This window comes from Mesoplodon bidens (assembly GCF_964165515.1).
Source record: "Mesoplodon bidens genome assembly, chromosome: 8".
NCBI lineage: Eukaryota > Metazoa > Chordata > Mammalia > Artiodactyla > Ziphiidae > Mesoplodon > Mesoplodon bidens.
The window spans coordinates 78940519-78959458 of NC_138165.1; the positions used below are offsets into that span (position 1 = coordinate 78940519).

Consider the following 18940-nt stretch of genomic DNA (forward strand, 5'->3'; position numbering starts at 1 on the left):
AGAGATGTGGATGGACCTAGAGACTGTCATACAGAGTGAAGTAAGTCAGAAAGAGAAAAACAAATATCGTATATTAACGCATATATGTGGAATCCAGAAAAATGATACAGATGAACCAGTTTGCAAGGCAGAAATAGAGACAGAGATGTAGAGAACAAACGTATGGACACCAAGGGGGGAAAGTGGGGGGTGGGGTGGGGGTGGGATGAATTGGGAGACTGGTATTGGGAGACACATATACACTAATATGTATAAAATAGATAACTAATAAGAACCTGCTGTATTAGAAAAATAAATTTAAAAAGTAAAAAGTTCTGGGCCTCCCTGGTGGCGCAGTGGTTGAGAGTCCGCCTGCGGATGCAGGGGATACGGGTTCGTGCCCCGGTCTGGGAGGATCCCATATGCCGCGGAGCGGCTGGGCCCGTGAGCCATGGCCGCTGGGCCTGCGCGTCCGGAGCCTGTGCTCCGCAACGGGAGAGGCCACGACAGTGAGAGGCCCGCATACCGCAAAAAGAAAAAAAAAAAAAAAAAAAGTAAAAAGTTCAGACATGCATAAATAAAATTGCATGCTTTGAAAAATGCAATGAAGGACCATTTTAATCTATGAAACTTAGGTAGATATAAAATTAACTCCGGGAAATCCAGTCAAAAGCCAAATAAAGCTGTATTTTATACTGTACAAAAGAAAATTTACATTCTTAATATATCTAGATACATCTAGGGAAAAATTACACATCTCTCAAGAAACACAATATTTAACATCTTAGATATGTTTCTGCATTGCAGACTGTTAATGAATTTTATACATCTTTATTTACAATAACTTAAAATATTTTTTCATCTCTGGCAGATATTTACAAGGTCAACAGTGACTACATTTCACATTGCAACAATCAACAGCATTAACCAGTTCAGTAAGACAGTTAAGATAATGGCTTACATGCACCAATAAATATGATCTTAAATGTACGTTTTTTTTTCTTCAGTTCTGAAAAAAAATGAATGTTTTCACTAGTCCTAGTTTGAAAGGACGTCAGTCAATAGAGATCATATTTTCTTCATGCCTAGCCTATTTAAATTTTAACCAGCACTATTCTCTGAATACTTGGGAAGTTTACACCAAGCAATAGGTTGATGCTGGTGAAAAGACAAACAAAAACGCAAGAGCTGACCTATACAATCTATATCCTTTTATGAAGCAAACATGTGAAAGTGGGATATTTCCTGTATACTTGTCCATTGTGACAGAGATCAGACTACCTAATGTTACAGCAGTAAAAACTTTTCAGAAATTGTAGCTCAGGAAAGCCAAATTATTATGAGAAAGTGGAAAAATAATCTGCACCATAAAAACGGTTTCACTTAACCAGTTAAACTGAATGTAAAGCCAGCATAATTTTTAGAATAAGAATCCACTGTAGTTAATGAACTTATTACAAATATTTTAAAACCAACAAAGAACATTGAACATATCTCTCAATTCAGTTTGGATGATAAAACTTTAAAAAACCCACAAAAATCTACATTAGTAATTGTTAGAAAGCCAATCTTCTTTTCTAAGGTAGCTGATCAACACATTCATTACTTTTTAACTACCAACTGATATGAAAAAACAATACATATAGCCTGTCTGGAACATCAGTTAATATACAGTTTTATATTTTCCAAAAAAATCATTATTTAATAGTTTAAGTAAATCCATTAGTTCTTATTAAGCTATACATTTAAAAATGAGTATTTCAGCTTTCTGAACCCAATCCTGTTTTTCTACAAAAAAAAACAATACCCAGAGTGATCATGTACATAAATATGTAAACATACTGTTTTAGCCAATATCATATTTACTAGATATAATTGACATTGCCCATTTAAAAAGATACATTTCCATAATTTACCCAATTTTATTTTTAAAAAGTCACAATATCATACAATATGCCAATTTTAGGAATTCCTCCCTCCCCCTTTTATTTAATACTGATGAGTAGAATCCTCAATCTGAGTTAAGGAGACATGAAAATGTGCCGTAAGAAATAATATTTGGACTTAATCTTTCACTGGTACTTTTGCTGGAAGTATAAATGTTGACATTTTACCAACATGATAAGAAAACCTCAAATGGAATCTTGTAAGTACTGTATATCTGTTCCAGATGGAAGAACATTTCCCCCAGGGCTAGAAATCAATCCTTTATGTTAAAGGAGCCTCATTCCTTAACAGTTAGGTACTCCAAAATTTATATTTGGTTAATACATTTTCTTTGGTAAATTTTGTAATTTATGAAGATGTGAAGAACTTCCTCTGATATAATTAACACGGCACTTTTGACACTCAAATACAGCAAACCAGATTTATATCAATTCTGTAGCTGGGGATGGATTGTCCAATTAAGTTCATTTTCTTTGAAAACAAAAGACTTTCTTTATTAAACCTACCTCCAGGTATGCAATTATGAAAAAAAGACTCATTTATACTTTAAGCTACACCTAATTCTAATTTGGGGGGTAAAATCTATATTAAACAGAATAGCATAATAGCAGACATCCGAATGTGACTTAATTTGTAAACAATTTCTTAAAATCCAGAAACAAAACATAGAACTTACATATCTGTACTATGCTGCCAGTTATTTCACATCAGTCCCAGCTTTCTACTAATGTCTATCCTGAACTGTTTGCTCTTGTGTGTATTTCTCATGTGACTAATGGCAAAGACTACAAAAATACTGAAGAGATTGAAGTTAACCAAAATGTTGTGGTTGTGTGGTCAGGTTCAGAAGGAATGTACCTACATGGGCAGGGGAAGGTTGGATGATATGACTCCTCTAATTCTAATGGGTTGATATCACCACACAAATTTCTGGCACCGCCAAAAATCTAATATAGTTTAAGTGCACATTGGTTGACTCTATGAATAGTATTTCCTATGTATGTTCAGTGCCAATATGATATACCCATTAGGTACACAACGCAGGTAATACTAAAATTTATGTCTTATATTTATCAACATGACCACCTTGGCAATGGAAAGTTGTACCAATCTGGTGACTCATGATTTTTTTTTAGCATGTTAACAGTTTTACACTGCATTTCATCTTCTTATAATCTGGCAAATATTCTAATATTTAGAGTTTAAGCTATCAATTATTTCTAATTGGTTCTCAAACAATTTGTTTCTAAAAAGCACTTTAAAAAAATTAAAGTATTACAAACAAGTGTCTCAACCGACTTCATGGTTTGAAACATGACAATAATCATTCAACTTGAAAGATAAAAAGTCTCAGGTTCAGACTGTTTAACATAGCCATAGTATAGAAAAGTTGCTCTGAAATTCTTGTAGATTTTCTGACCGCTGGCATGGCCTTTAAACATTTTTAAACTGAAAAACAAGTATGTAAATGAATACTGATTAAAAAAAAAAACAAAACCATAAACCTCACTTTGTAATTTAAGATCAGAAATAGAGAGACCTTCCTTGCCAGTGTTTGTATAGTGTACTACCCACTAAAGACAGATACTAGTGTTTTTATTTACAAATGAACATGCAGAGAAATGAGACAACTGATTGTCAACAACTAAAGTACTCAAAAAATGGACCCATACTAACCTATCCAAGTGAGGTAGCAAAAACACCCCACTTCATTAAAAGTCACAAAAATAGTGCAAACAAAACAATTTGAAAGAAGTTATTCTCAGTATTCCAGTGTCTAATAAATAATTATAATTACTTTAAAACTACTAAGTGGAGTTTGAGAATGTAGGTTGGAAATATTGAGCTTATATAGCTGAGACTACTGTAACTAAGATATTTTATACTGTATATACACTTTAAATGACATGGTCACCATTCTGTTATGGAACCGTAAGCTTCACACTATATATCTTTTTCAATCACATAAGGAAATATTGCTGTTATCTATCTGCTCTGGGCACAAATAAGGTCCAATCTCTTTACATTAGAAATTGTGGAATCAAATTTATTTAATCTTTACTTTGCAATACCCCACTGTGCAATACAATTAACTTGCCATCTAGGTGACTGTGAAAGCTATTACTTAAGATAGCTAGAAACACTGATCAAAGTCATTTCATTGGGTTTATTTTTGCATTTAAATAAATCCCCAGAAATATAATCAACTATAAAATGGCAGCATTCAACTGCTATGTGGCAGAAAATAGTAAGGCATAAATTAGAATAAGAAAAATGTATCTATCCTTATATCTGTGGTATAGATACCTACATTTCCAACACTTCCCCATCTATGTTTACTACTCTACATTTTTTTCTGGATTTAATACCTTTCTTCACATGCTGTATTCACCAACTACTAGACCAGAACTGTAAAGAAGCTACAGAAGTGGAGAGTGTTACATTTACCATAGGACGAGTAAAAGGAGGCAGTGGGGTGTTAATACGCATTCAACGGGAGACAGGAGTTTAATTCTGGCTCTGCTTCTTAGTTATGTGACTTTGATCACATTACAACCTTTCTGAGCCTCAGTTTCCTGAGGATGGATATGGAGGGGTGGGTGCTGGGAGACTGGCTAGATTATCTCTACGGTCTCTTTAGCACAAAAATTCTGATTCTATAATAAACAGGCACAGGAGAGTCATCAAGAGGGTAAGAGTGGTGGTAGGGGTCAGGATTTCAAATTACAACCATCATCCCCCTCCAGATTCTCAAAATATTTTTATATTTAAAAATCTTACTTCCAAGGTAGGTAGCTTTCACTTTACACTTGGTTTGTTCTAGAACACGTAAATGTTCTAGTAACATGATTTCAAATTAATGTCATAGAGGAGAGTTCCCAAAGCTTTCAGATATTTCTTTGTATTTTTTAATCAAACCTGGCACAGATGGCATCAATCAAATTGTTTTGTTATAGAAAACAAGTATTTTCTCCCTAACTAGCTTGTCCATAAATGGAAGAACTTTTTAAAATGGAAATTAGGAAGTATAGAAACAAAAGGTTGTTAAAGGATAAAGCGTGAATATTGCTGGCATATATTTGTAACAGCTGTATATCTGAAAACTATTTTACATTAAATGCCAATAAATAATGCAAATGAATATCAAAAATCTCTTAGAAAATCTGACTATGGTTTATGACTGACTCATTCCATTTTAACTATATCTTGCACAGGAAATCTGTTCTAAGACCCCGAATGCAAAATTTGAACTAAATGAAATGTTTCTTCTTTGGGGCCAAATTATATCACTTAAAAGAATGGAACACAAATGTTAGAGGGTCATGAAATATTAACAGCTATGTATATGTACAAAATATATACGAATACACATAGAAGTAAATGAAATTCTCTATGGTGAAAGTTTTTCAGAACCAACTTTTCAGGTATAACATAAGATTTCTAACAAACCAGAGGGAGAGCTTATTATATTTATTATAGCCTTTGTTGTAATTTGGTATTATTTGGTATTTTTTTGTGCTTTAACTAAAATCATGCTAGATTTAGATGCCAATAAATGCACAATGTGTTGAATTAAAAACAACCCTTCAGTCTCTTAAATCAACCAGACATTTCTGCCATAAAGTGACTGATCTCCAGCCACGGCCAAGATCTCACCCCCTAGTAAGTACAATGCTCTTTTCCTTTCACACCTGAAACTCTGTATGTTATAGACCTTTATACCTCATTTATTTCGTTGCTTTTAATTCATTTATCTGACATCCCTTAGTTAAATGAAAAGAAGGGATATCTAAAATATTCTTTGTGATTTATACATATACACACTATACACACACACACAAACATACATATATACACAAATCAACAAATCTCTGTTTATCAACTTTTAGCTTTCCCCCGGACTTTGGCAATGTTGTAGGTAATAGTTCAGGTTCTAGTTTTCCATTTTCATGTGAGCTGAAAAATATTACACACCACCAAATTCAAACAAGCATCTCACTGTTCTTATAAAGATTCTAACAGAAAGTCCCTTACAAAAACCTCTTACAATAAAAGGTGGGGGGGGGATGGGTAGATTTTTAGGTGTGAAAAAAACAAGAGGCATTTTTCTGGTTATTTTATTTATCAAAATCTATTGTAATTTTAATCAGTAGAGATAATATTTTAAACTTTGTTAATTAGGAGAATACTTGCTTTCTATAAATTCAGTATATTTTTCTTTCACAACAATAAAATTAAAATGTCTAAATGTACAAAGCACTAATCACTCTGACATACTGTGTGGAAGAATGTATAGCAGTTCAAGTCACAATACACTGATTTTCAAAAACCAATATATCTTCTTCTATTTCAATCAAGGATTAGAGCCTGAGACCCAGAAGAGGTCATAAAGAAACCTTATCCAACCAAATCAGAACTAAAAAAAAATTTTTTTTAAACCAATAATGCACTTTTGTAGCCTCTTAGCACAGTTACCAAATGCTACTTACATACATTCAACATCTAGCTTACTGGCATGATATTTTATAAAAATGAGAAACTTTTGCAGATATATGATTAGAAGGTACACAAATTGCATTACATTAAACACAAAGGCAGTGTGGTCCTTGTAGGAGAAATCAAGTCAGTACCCCCTGGCAGAAATGTTCTATAAAAATGTGTCACATTGAAGCGTCAGTGTTTTCAGCCAATTATCTGTCCCTGATGTATTTCCTTGGAGTATATGATCTATCAGGACTTCAGGTTTTTAATCCAAAATATCTGACTGAATTTAGGTACATCTAGAAAGCAGCTGAAAGGGTTTCTCCAATAGTCTGACATCACAGAAAGTGGGTTGAGAAATCCCTCTCTTTACCTGAAGACGTACCTATTCTACTTCAGTCGTCAACAGCTCACAAAGGAAAAGAAAAAAAAACAATCAAAACTTCTCCTCACACACAATCCCACACAAGCTAAACAAAAACTACCCCCTCCCCCCATAAAACCCCAGCACCAAAGTGTCAATCATTCCTGGGAAATAGAACATGCCCCTTGGATTCTCTGATTTATTAGCTGTTCAAACTTGAAGGACAGAAATGACCTTATGTCCTTGTGGGGAGGAGGGAAGACATGTTAATAATGACTATAGAGCCATTGAGAAAGTGCATTATCTATTACACAATCAACTTAGAGCCCTGTCCTCCAACAGAGGCGGCCACAACTTGATTTAAATGCCTCAGTAATTGAACATTGTGTCCTCGAGATAAAGGAGATGGGGGAAAAAAGAGCCACCCTCGTTTTAATGAAAAAGTGCAGCAGTCTACCACCTTTCCCCATGCTTCTCAAGAAAATAATTGCACAGACTCAGAGAAGTCCAAAGTCATAGCAGAATCTCTGAGGCACTCCTGGTTAAGAGAGAAAAATATGACCCAGTAATCTTCATAGATTATGAGAACAAACCCGTTTTTTTTTTAAACAAAAGCTGAAGAATCATTCATAGGGATCATATACACCATTTCCTCTAACATAACCTCAGTCTCACAGTGTTGAAATGGGACCGATCAGCCTACGATGGATTGCACTTCACCCAAGGAGAAAGGAAGGTGTGGAAAACACAAACATTTTCTACTGCTTCACAAACACATTTACAAGGAATAGGTGAAGAGAAGACATAGGAAGGAGGGAAAAGAAAACCTTATTGCTGTTTCCATACAAAATACAGTATGAAGATACCTAAACTAAATCAAATCTGTTTATGATGACCAATATTTTCACAAGTGGGATGAAGTGTCTTCTTGCACATGAAATGTTCAGTTTAGAAGGTAAGCAGAAAGATGAGAGAGGATGTCAAGACTACACCTGGGATATTAGCTGCATATTGAAACTTGGGGATCGAGACTGCTTGGTTAAGGGAGCTCCTGGGCTGAGGAGCTCTTTACCTTCTCCAGCTTGACCTAGCCGGTCTTCCTGCAGACTGACAGTTGAATATCGATTAGCATTGTTAGCTGCTAAATTAGTAACACCCTCAGTGCCAACCCCAATGCTGGTACTTGCTTGACTGCCATTTACATAGTCAAACGATTTACTTGAGGAAGCACTGGCTGTCCGAATTAGACTTATACTATTAGTTTTTGGCACCACCTGGCCAGCAGGCAGGCTCAGGTGTTTCTTCATCGGCGTCAGCTCAATTGAATCTACACTAAGATCAGTTGGTTGCTGTACATACTGCCTGCGAACTACTGAATCTCGAGGGCTCTCACTGGATTTGATAGCAGAAGTTGTTTCTTTGTCCTTGGCTGAACGCCCAGTTGCTACTTTCCTTAAGTTTCCCCTCTGAGAAGAGGAGGATGGTTTGGTGCCAACTGGCTGGCTGCTGAGGGAAGCCCCTGATGAAAATCCTTCATCTGCATCATTCAGGTTTACCGACTCCTCTCCTCCATTTACACCCTCAGCACCTAAAAAACAAATCAGACAGACTCAGCAATAGCTAAATTAAATAAGAAGCAACTGTGAATAACAACTCAACTGACCTTATCTCCTAGGTAATGTTTGCTATAGGTCAGCAATGGCCCTTGCTATCAACACTTCCCCTAAATAATTTAGGGGAAGAAACCTTAATCTATACAGAATTCTAATGTTATTCATTCTATTCATTTAGCTTTAATTAGGCTAGCTTTTGTAAAACTATCCACAAACAAACCTAGCATACTATCAATATTTAGACACACAAAACAACTTAAGGTAAAATACAATATTTTGTTACATAAATCTTTATGATACACCTTGTCAATTTGAGGTGAGCATATCTATTTAAAAAAACAAAAATTTTTCCTCATATCTTCCTTAACCCATCATGAAATAGAACTTAGACCCCCATAGAAATGAGACCCCCTTCTAATTTCAGTCACCCAGAATAATGTCAAAAACTCATCCCCAAACCCTTTTTAACTACAATGAAATTTTATATTTATTCAACAGCTAAGTGCTTCTAAATGGCTTTAAAACCTTTAACATGGAACTAGTACATTTTCTAACTCTAAACTAAAAACTCTAGATTGCTTCCAGTAACTTCATATTCACATTTTGTCTTATGAAAATCTCTACTCACTGGTTTCCGTATCTTCTTCATCGATTAATGTGAAAATATTTGATTATCAGAGAGCAAGGGTAGGGAACCAGCAGGGATACTGAGGAAGAATTTTTACTATTTTATAATATATAAATAATATATACAATAATTTTTATATGATGTATTTCTATAATATTTTTAGTACTGAGATATATTATTGTCGGGATCAGAAAATACTATAGTGTCTCATTACGTTTCATGCAGAAACTGCAGTTAATGAAAGAATCCTTATCTTGGGATTTTGTAAGAAAGGAAGCATATATAATATATTTAGCTTGGGGTTTCCAGAAAGCCCAATTCTCTTACTGAAAGTATGATCAACATTCTCTAGAAAGTAGAACATTTGTTTCTTTCAAAAACTGATAGCAGTTTGCTACCTTTAAAATATGTTTACCAGACTGTAAGAAAGTTAAATCTGAATCTACATACAGATATCAATATTATAGTTAAGGTAAAATGTTAGGAAAGAAATCTGAAAAAACATTACTTTGAGATACAAGTTACCTAAGTAAAATATACATGAAATACTTAAACACAATCTTTATTTAACACAGTACCTGAAAAAAATAAAAATGTTTTCTCACATGGATTAGTTATTTCTTTCCTTCAAAAGAAGAATGAACTAGGCTATCCTTAAAGCAAAAGGCATCTTGTTATATCCAGCAGTTTAACAATCTTTATTCATCATGCAAAGCCATATGAAAATGCAGCTGACACCACTTCTCTCAACCCCCTTCTTCAAAAGAACAGCAAAATAATGTACAGCAAAACAAAAACTTTAAATTATATTTATATGACATCATCTTAGCAATTTATTTACAATTACTCTAAAGAACTCCACAATGCCCAAGAAAAGATAGTTACTGGTTCAGAATTAATATCAGTAATATAAAACTAGGAGTGAAGAGAAATGTATCATTGGGTATATACAATGGTTAGGAAAGGAGACTGAGAGACTTAGTGCTAGCTTCTGAATCTTGCCACATGCAGATCTGATGCCCAAGCAATATGGCCATAAAGAGATGATGATAACATAAAAACCACCATGCAAAAGAATCTACTGATACTTTATACACTAAGAAATGCTATTTCAGTATAGTGGAACACTGAATATACTTTAATCACAAGCGTTGTCCTCAGTTTAGTAATAACTTTAAATCCAGCTTTTAAAAGTCACAAATAAAATGTTACTTCACAATCGGGATAAAGGTAGGTGATGGGCTCATATTCTCCCTTCAATTTCAACATATAATAAATAAAACTTTAACTATAAAACTATTTAAAACCATTAGAAAACATGTTTTCTTTTTCTTTTTTTCTTTCTTTCTTTTTTTGGCTGTGCCACACGGCTTGTAGGATTTTAATTCCCTGTCCAGGGATTGAAACTGGGCCCTCGGCAGTGAGAGCACAGAGTCCTAACCACTGGACCACCAAGGAATTCCCTTCTTTTTCTTTTAGAAGACCAATTATTGATGCTAATCCAAAAGCTCCAGAAGACTTCAGAATTACCAAAACTTTTCATAGGTTTTAGCAATTTCCATATTTCTGTTTAAAAAACCTCAAAGAATAAAAAGGCAATTGTGTATAACAACTTTTTTCCTTTCTAGTTTTCTCCCTGGGTGGTAATACTATTCATGATCCAAAGATGAGGCAACCAAAAAGGATTTTTAATGAACTTTTCTATTTATGTCTGCCTTTCCTTATAAATTAGCTTTTACTAATATTGATTTAAAGCTACAATTAAGCTAGATTAAAAGGGAAAATAATTTGAGAAATTTCAAACACACCAAAGGGACTCATTCCTCTTTCTTTGTGGCTACACCCCACCCTCACAAAGTGAAATTTTACCAGTAATAGGAAATATTAAAATAGGATGTTTTAACATTTAATAGGATATTTTAAAGGAATTCTATTTTGATTTCTTTTTCAAAGAGTATGACTTATGATTAACAGGAAGAAATGTTTCTATCTAATCCCATACTTTTTAGAATTTCATCAAGTGTTAATGTACTTCCGTTTAGCACAAATACTCCAATATTCTAACAATGGTAGTAGATACACTTCAAGTGTCTCATTTAGGCATCAAGAATGTGGAGAAACAGACTGTTGTTCAATTTAGGCCAACTCTGAATTCGACATCTATTCATATACTTATTTTTATGCATTATACAAGATAAAACTGACTCCCAGGGATAACATAAAGAGATACAGAAGAACAAAAAGGGAAGGCTGCGTCTTTCACACGATTCTCTTCATAGCACCAACTTCTTTGTGTCCCTAGATCATGCACATGCAACAATGTTAAATGAAGTAAGGTCAATCTGGGCAAATGGGCAAGGGAACAGAGGGTAGATTTAGATTCTTACTGAGCATGCTCAAATTTCTAATGCACCAAAAAGCAAGAGATTTCCCTAAGGTAGAAGGTAACTGCTTCATGTATGTTTGGTCTTTAAAATAAGTAAAAATATGTAACCTATTCTAAAACTTCTTTTCTTGCTATATTTCATAAATTAGTGTATAGCTTCCACAGCAGCAATATATTAAATAATGAAAAACTATTAGGCCACAGTTTCCTCTTTCACAAAACCAGCTTCTATGGCATCACATGTAAAACTACAAATAATACTTTCCTATCAGAGAGAAGTATTCTTTTCCAGATAGTGGTCGTGGGTGTGGTGGCAGGGGAGGGGTAAAAAAAATTCTCATTTGAGATACCCACACTGTAGAAACAAGGATCTGCTAGGATTTATAACCTCTAAATAATACATTTCAATTCTGTTTGGGAGCTTTATAAGGCAATCATTATTTACAATAAATGATAAAATGTAGTGTGCACCAGGACAGCACATTTATAGAGGAAAGATGTCAGTAGTTCACTAGTTAGACCCAGGCAACCTGACTCGACGATTATAAAAAGCCAATCAATACTTGTTTATTCTGTCAAAGAGATAAGAAATTCTTGTTAATTGACCACCCTGGGACTAGAGACAAATCAGCCGGCTCCACTTTAGTCCAGTTTCTCAAAGATAATGTGTTAATGCTTTACAACTCTCCTCACATATTTTCAAAAGAATACATTACTATATAAATGAAATTGATGCATAGTGACTAATAAGGCTCATGTCCATTGGGTGCATTTTTCCTTTCCTGATGTTAGAATAAACATGCTCAGTAATGAAAAAATCCCAAGCATTTGCAGACCTTTTGGAGACAGGCCTCTCCCTTGTTAGTAGCCATGCCAAGCTGTTCTTTAATTACACAGGGATGCAGACTCCAGGCCAGCACAAATGGTAACTAAAGATTGTACCTGACCTGGTGCTAGCCATATGGGGGGGTGCACTTTGCAAGGAGGAGCTAATATACCCTGGGGTAGTGGAAACACACACTAGAATGGAAAGATGTTCTGCTTGGGGACAGAGAGCCAGGATCCTTCTCCAGCAACTGCCTCACTGACTTTTGCCTCCTCATCTCTGTCCTACCCTCTGTTGTGGCTGCTGCTGAGTTGGGCTCCGGTGAGCCGTGCTCAGGAGTCCTGCGCACCAGCACCTCCCCCTCTTGCACACGTTTGATCCCTAGGTCAGTGGAGCCGTGTTGGATCGGGGAGCCAGGAATACGCGAGTCAGCCTCGTTTGAGAAGTCAAAGCCATCTGGGATTCAACATATAAAATTTTAGTGCTTTTGTGCTGTTCTATTCTTTTCTGAGCATTTTGACCCAGGCAGATAAGAGAATGTATATATGGATATGATATAAACGCAAATATTATTTATATAGTTACATGTGTGTGCACAGCATGCACACACATAAGGCAGCAGATGAATAATGTGAGGTTTGCAAATGAACAGGAGAGAAAAATAGAGATCATTAAAACGGCAATTAATATCTCTTAGGCAAGACAGCTTGACTATTCAAGTACCATACGCCTATGAAATACTGCTGGACTCAGCACTTATATGAAAAGAAAAAGAAAGATAAAAATCAATTCTTTTATGGATAGCTGTATTATACCATTAGTTTGGCCAGTTAAATAGTTTTCTCCCACAATTCTCATACAGGCACCTTTTTTCCCAGTATGGTAACAGGCTTACAGAAATTTCTTTCCTATTGTTATTACTAGTTCAAAAAAAGACAAAAATTAACTTGATCTTATTTTCTGTTTTAACATTCATAGAGCAGTCTAAATAACATCTTTCTGTTTTATAAAATCTATATACATATTAAAATGAATTCAGGTATTTAAACCATATTTCTAGTGCTATTTTTAACAACTAAACAATTTTACTGTAATTACATAAAGTACTATAATATCATGTGCTAATATAGTCTGTAAAAACTTACTTTAATCCGTGAGTGGGCTGTAGGGATTTCGTACTCACCTTCTCTCCTCCATCTATGGCGACGGATTGAAGCTGTTGTAATCGCAGTCCGAGAAATCCTCGGCACTGTTGGAGTGACTTCGACTTTAAGTACCTTCTGGCCTTCTTGTGAAGAATCAGGAGCATCAAATGGTAATGAGTTTTTCATGGCATTGGCAACCTAAAATGATAACGTAAGTCTCTATATATTTACACCCAATATACAATTTATGCTTATTTTACACTTCATGTTTCCCTACTTTTTAAAATATGTACTTAAAACATCTATTATAAAATATACAAGCATAATGTGTCAGAAATGTCTGTATCTCCACTGGTCTATATTCTTTTAGGCAGGCTTTAAAATGAGAATTCATTTAAAATAATGTGAGTCACACACCCCCATCGATTCCTTGAAGTTGTTGACTTTCAAAGAGAAAAAACATTCCAAAGAAAGAAAAAGTGTTTTTAACATTTGAACCCTGATATAGGAAAGTTTAGAATGAGTTTCTGATTATTCAGATGATAAATAACATGCAAAATTTAATCTAATAAAATTTAATTTAAAAATTAGCTTTGTTTCCATGAGGAGAAATTTTCCCTAAACACGTCTGGCATTTTGTTCCACCACTTTCTGCCCTCCATGGAGGAGAGTGAGATATGTGCCTGGAGAGTAATCACCATTATAACATTGTTTTGTTTCCTTTGTCCTGTCTAGATTTTAAAAATAGTTTCTTGGGAAATGTTGCTACACATGGGATAGTAGGTCAAAGAAAATACGCACACATTACCAAACTGCTACTGCAAAGGGATGATCAGAGTTGTGTCATACTGTTACTGGTAACATAGAGAATGCCTTCCTTACTCTGCTACTGGATGTTCACATTTATTTTTTGATTGATCATTTACCCTTTGGAGACATATTTATTTTGTGGAAGAGTATGAAATTTTTATATAGAACAAAATATTAATTGGCTTTTTTGTCATGCCTGTTGATAATATTTTTCTCAATCTGTATACCACATATTAATTTTGGTTTTAAAAAACTGATGGTTTAGGGACTATCCGGTGGTCTAGTGGTTAAGACTCTGCACTTCCATTGCAGGGGGCATGGGTTTGATCCCTGGTCAGGGAACTAAAATCCCAGATGCTGCACGGTGCAGCCAACAAAACAAACAAACAAAAACTGATGGTTTAGAATTTAGATGTTTATGTAGGAAAAAAAAAAATCAACCTTTTTTGGTGATGTGTCACCATCACTAAAGCTTAGAAAGTCCTTCCTTCTCTAGAAATTTGAGTAAATATTTATAACTTTTCTTCTTTCTTTTCTTAAAGGATTTAAAGACATTTAATTCTTTAATTTATCTGAACTTTATTTTGATATGTTGTAAGAGGACAGGATCTAAACCAATTTTGTTTTCTCTCCAATTGTTACTATGGAATAAATCTTTTTCCCTCAATGATTTAAAATGCCTCATATATTACATATTGAATTTTAAACCTACTAGTGCCCTTTCCAGGCACAGGAATGTTTAATAAAAACTAAATATAGGGCTTCCCTGGTGGCGCAGTGGTTGGGAGTCCGCCTGCTGATGCAGGGGACACGGGTTCATGCCCCGATCCGGGAGGATCCCACATGCCGCAGAGCAGTTGGGCCCGTGAGCCATGGCCGCTGAGCCTGCGCGTCCGGAGCCTGTGCTCCGCAATGGGAGAGCCCACAACAGTGAGAGGCCCACGTACACAAAAAAAAAAAAAAAAAAAAAAAAAAAAAAAAAGCTCTTTCTTAGGGAAGGGATGTGGGAACAGATGTATATGTATGACTGATTCACTTTGTTATAAAGCAGAAACTAATTTAAAAAATAAATAAATAAACTTAAAAAAAAAAAAAAAAAAAAAAACTAAATATAACAACTTACCAATAGCGGTTGAGAAAAGAGTTCTAGCTGAGCTCTATAAATGATGTCATCAAGGACTTCCTGGCCAAGGTCCCATTGTCCATTATACCTATGGAGAAGCAGATTATTTACTATCTTTAGCAAATATCTCTAATATTCAACAACCATCTTTTCTATTCTTCCAAGTCCTATTATTTTGGTTCTGTAACAAGATTTTCACGTTACTTTTTGCACCATTTCATTTCTTGGTTACAAGAACAAAATGAAGATTTCAATACTAACATTTAAAATATTTTACAGGACTTCCCTGGAGGCTCAGTGGTTAAGAATCCACCTGCCAATGCAGGGGACATGGGTTTGAGCCCTGGTCCGGGAAGATCCCACATGCCGCAGAGCAACAAAGCCCGTATGCCACAACCACTGAGCCTGCGCTCTAGAGTCCACAAGCCACAACCACTGAAGCCGCATGCCACAACTACTGAAGCCCACGTGCCTAGAGCACATGCCCCGCAACAAGGGGAGCCACTGCAATGAGAAGTCCGCTGCAATGAAGAGTAGCCCCCACTCGCCACAACTAGAGAAAAGCCCATGCACAGCAATGAAGACTCAACACAGCCATAAATAAATAAATTCATTAATTAATTTTAAAAAAAGAAAGTCATGAAACTTTCTAAAAATAAAATATTTTACAGAAGTCTCTACATATTAATTGCTTTTTATCATGTGTTGCTATTTAGGGTGATCTATTTAATGCATTCATGAAAACCTGGGTTATGAACTACGTAGGAAGACATAGAGTTCCATACAGAAAACCTGACAGTTTCTAGTCTTCAATTTAATGAGTACTTGTATTTTGGCTATTTTAAAAGTACTGAAAGGACTATGAACAATTATACATCAACAAACTGGACAACCTAGAAAATGGATAAATTCCTAGAAATATACAACCTACCACGACTGAATCATGAAGAAATAAAAATCCGAACAGACCCATCACTGTACCCACAGGAGATTGAATCGGTAATCAAAAACCTCCCAATAGGGCTTCCCTGGTGGCGCAGTGGTCAAGAGTCCGCCTGCTGATGCAGGGGACACGGGTTCGTGCCCCGGTCCGGGAAGATCCCACATGCCGCGGAGCGGCTAGGCCCGTGAGCCATGGCCGCTGAGCCTGCACGTCCAGAGCCTGTGCTCCACAACGGAAGAGACCACAACAGTGAGAGGCCCGCGTACCGCGCAAAAAAACAAAAAAAAACAAAAAAAACCCTCCCAATAAGCAAAAGTCTGGGACCAGATGGCTTCATGGGTGAATTCTACCAAACATTTAAAGAAATAATACCAATCTTCAAATTCTTCCAAGAGTGAGCACTTCCATATTCATATCACGAGGCCAGCATCCCCCTTATACAAAAATCAGACAAGGATACTATAAGAAAATTACAAGCCAATATGCCTGATGAACGTAGCATAAATGCAAAAATCCTCAACAAAATATTAGCAAACTAAATTCAACAATTCACTAAAAGGATCATACACCATGGTCAAGTGGGGTTTATCCCTGGGATGCAAGGATGGTTCAACGTCTACAATTTAATCAATCATGATATACCATATACCATATTAACAAAATGAAGGATAAAAATCACACAATCATATCAATAGATGTAGAAAAAGCACGTGACAAAATCTGAAATCCATTCATGATTAAAAAACTCTCAAAAAAGTGGGTACAGAGGGCATGTAGCTCAACATAATGAAGGCCATAATGATAAGCCCACAGTCAACAACAAACTCAACAGTGAAAAATGGAAAGCTTTTCCTCTAAGATCAAGAACAAGACAAGGATGTCCACTCTCGCAACTTTTATACAACACGGTACTGGAAGTTCTAGCAAATCAGAAAAAAAGAAGTGAAACTGTCTCTATTTGCAGATGACATGATATATAATACAGCTGATCCATGAACAACACGGGCTTGAACTGCACAAGACCACTTATACGTGGATGCTTTTCAATAAATACCAACTACAGTAATACACAATCTGTGGTTGGTTGAAGCGTAGATATGGAAGGCTGACTTTAAAGTTATACTCAGATTTTCAACTGTGCAACTGGCACCCCTAAACCCTTTGCTGTTCAAGAGTCAACTGTAGAAAACTCTTAAAACTACACCAAAAAACTGTTAGAATAAAGAAATTTGGTAAACTTGTAGGTATAAAAGCAATGACAAAAATCTACTGCATTTCTTTAAAAAAAAAAAAAAAAGGGAATTCCCCAGTGGTCCATTGGTTAAAACTCTACCCTTTCAATACTGAGGGCGTGGGTTCAATCCCCGGTCATGGAACTAAGATCCCACAAGCCACACTGTGTGCCAAAAAAAAAAAAAAAAAATCTGCTTTCTATACACTAATAACAAACTATCAGAAAGGGAAATTAAGAAAATAATCCCATTAACAATTAAATTTAAAAATACCTAGTAATAAATTTAACTCAGAAGGTGAAAGACCTGAGCATTGTACACTTATGATTTTCATATAATACCTCAATGAAAGAAACTGAAGAAGACACAAATAAACAGAAGGATATTCCACGCTCAAGGACTGAAAGAACTAATATTGTTAAAATGTCCATACTACCCAAAGCAATCTACAAATTCAGTGCAATGCCTATCAAAATTCTAGTGACATTTTTCATAGAAACAGAGCAAACAACCCTAGAATTTATACGGAACCACAAAGGACCCTGAATAGCCAAAGCAATCTTGAGAAACAACAACAAACCTGGAGGCATGATACTTACTAATTTCAAACTGTATCACAAAGTTTTAGGCCTAAAAACACAGACATCAATGGAACAGAATGGAGAGCTGAGAAATAAACATATGCATATATAATCAATTAATTTAAACAAATATGAGAATATAAAATAGGGAATGGATAGTGTCTTTACTAAATGGTGCTGGGCCACCAAACCAGCTTTACAACTAATGGTAAAGGAACTTCTCTAGGCAGGAAACACAAGAGAAGGAAAAGACCTACAAAAATAAACCCACAACAATTAAGAAAATGGTAATAGGAACATACATAATGATAATTACCTTAAATGTAAATGGATTAAATGCTCCAACCGAAAGTCATAAACTGGCTGAATGGATACAAAAACAAGACCCATATATATGCTGTCTACAAGAGACACACTTCAGACCTAGGGACACATACAGACTGAAAGTGAGGGGATAGAAAAAGATATTGCATGCAAATGGAAATCAAAAGAAAGCTGGAGTAGCAATTCTCATATCACATAAAATAGACTTTAAAATAAAGACTATTACAAGAGACAAAGAAGGACACTACATATGATCAAGGGATCAAACCAAGAAGAAGATGTAACAATTGTAAATATTTATGCACCCAACATAGGAGCACCTCAATACATAAGGCAAATGCTAACAGCCATAAAAGGGGAAATCGACAGTAACACAATCATAGTAGGGGACTTTAACACCCCACTTTCACCAATGGACAGATCATCCAAAATGAAACTAAATAAGGAAACACAAGCTTTAAATGATATATTAAACAAGATGGACTTAATTGATATTTATAGGACATTCCATCCAAAAACAACAGAATACATTTTCTTCTCAAGTGCTCATGAAACAT

At 35.3% G+C, this 18940-nt stretch overlaps 1 protein-coding gene across 5 annotated transcripts in view; it reads right to left on the bottom strand.

The window, feature by feature from the left end:
• Window positions 1–645: 645 nt before the first annotated feature.
• The window catches only part of HYCC2 (hyccin PI4KA lipid kinase complex subunit 2), a 69138-nt gene continuing 50843 nt past the window's right edge, over window positions 646–18940 (bottom strand). For 4 of the 5 annotated variants that reach the window (XM_081242444.1, XM_081242443.1, XM_081242445.1 and 1 more), the window contains 4 exons: window positions 15304–15391; window positions 13409–13568; window positions 12514–12681; window positions 646–8360 (listed from right to left, as the gene is read on the bottom strand). In XM_081242444.1, the coding sequence (XP_081098570.1) occupies window positions 7759–8360; window positions 12514–12681; window positions 13409–13568; window positions 15304–15391 (1018 nt within the window). In that variant the 3' untranslated portion in view covers window positions 646–7758. The remainder of the gene's footprint in view (window positions 8361–12513; window positions 12682–13408; window positions 13569–15303; window positions 15392–18940) is intronic. The other variant, XM_081242446.1, reaches the window with a different exon arrangement.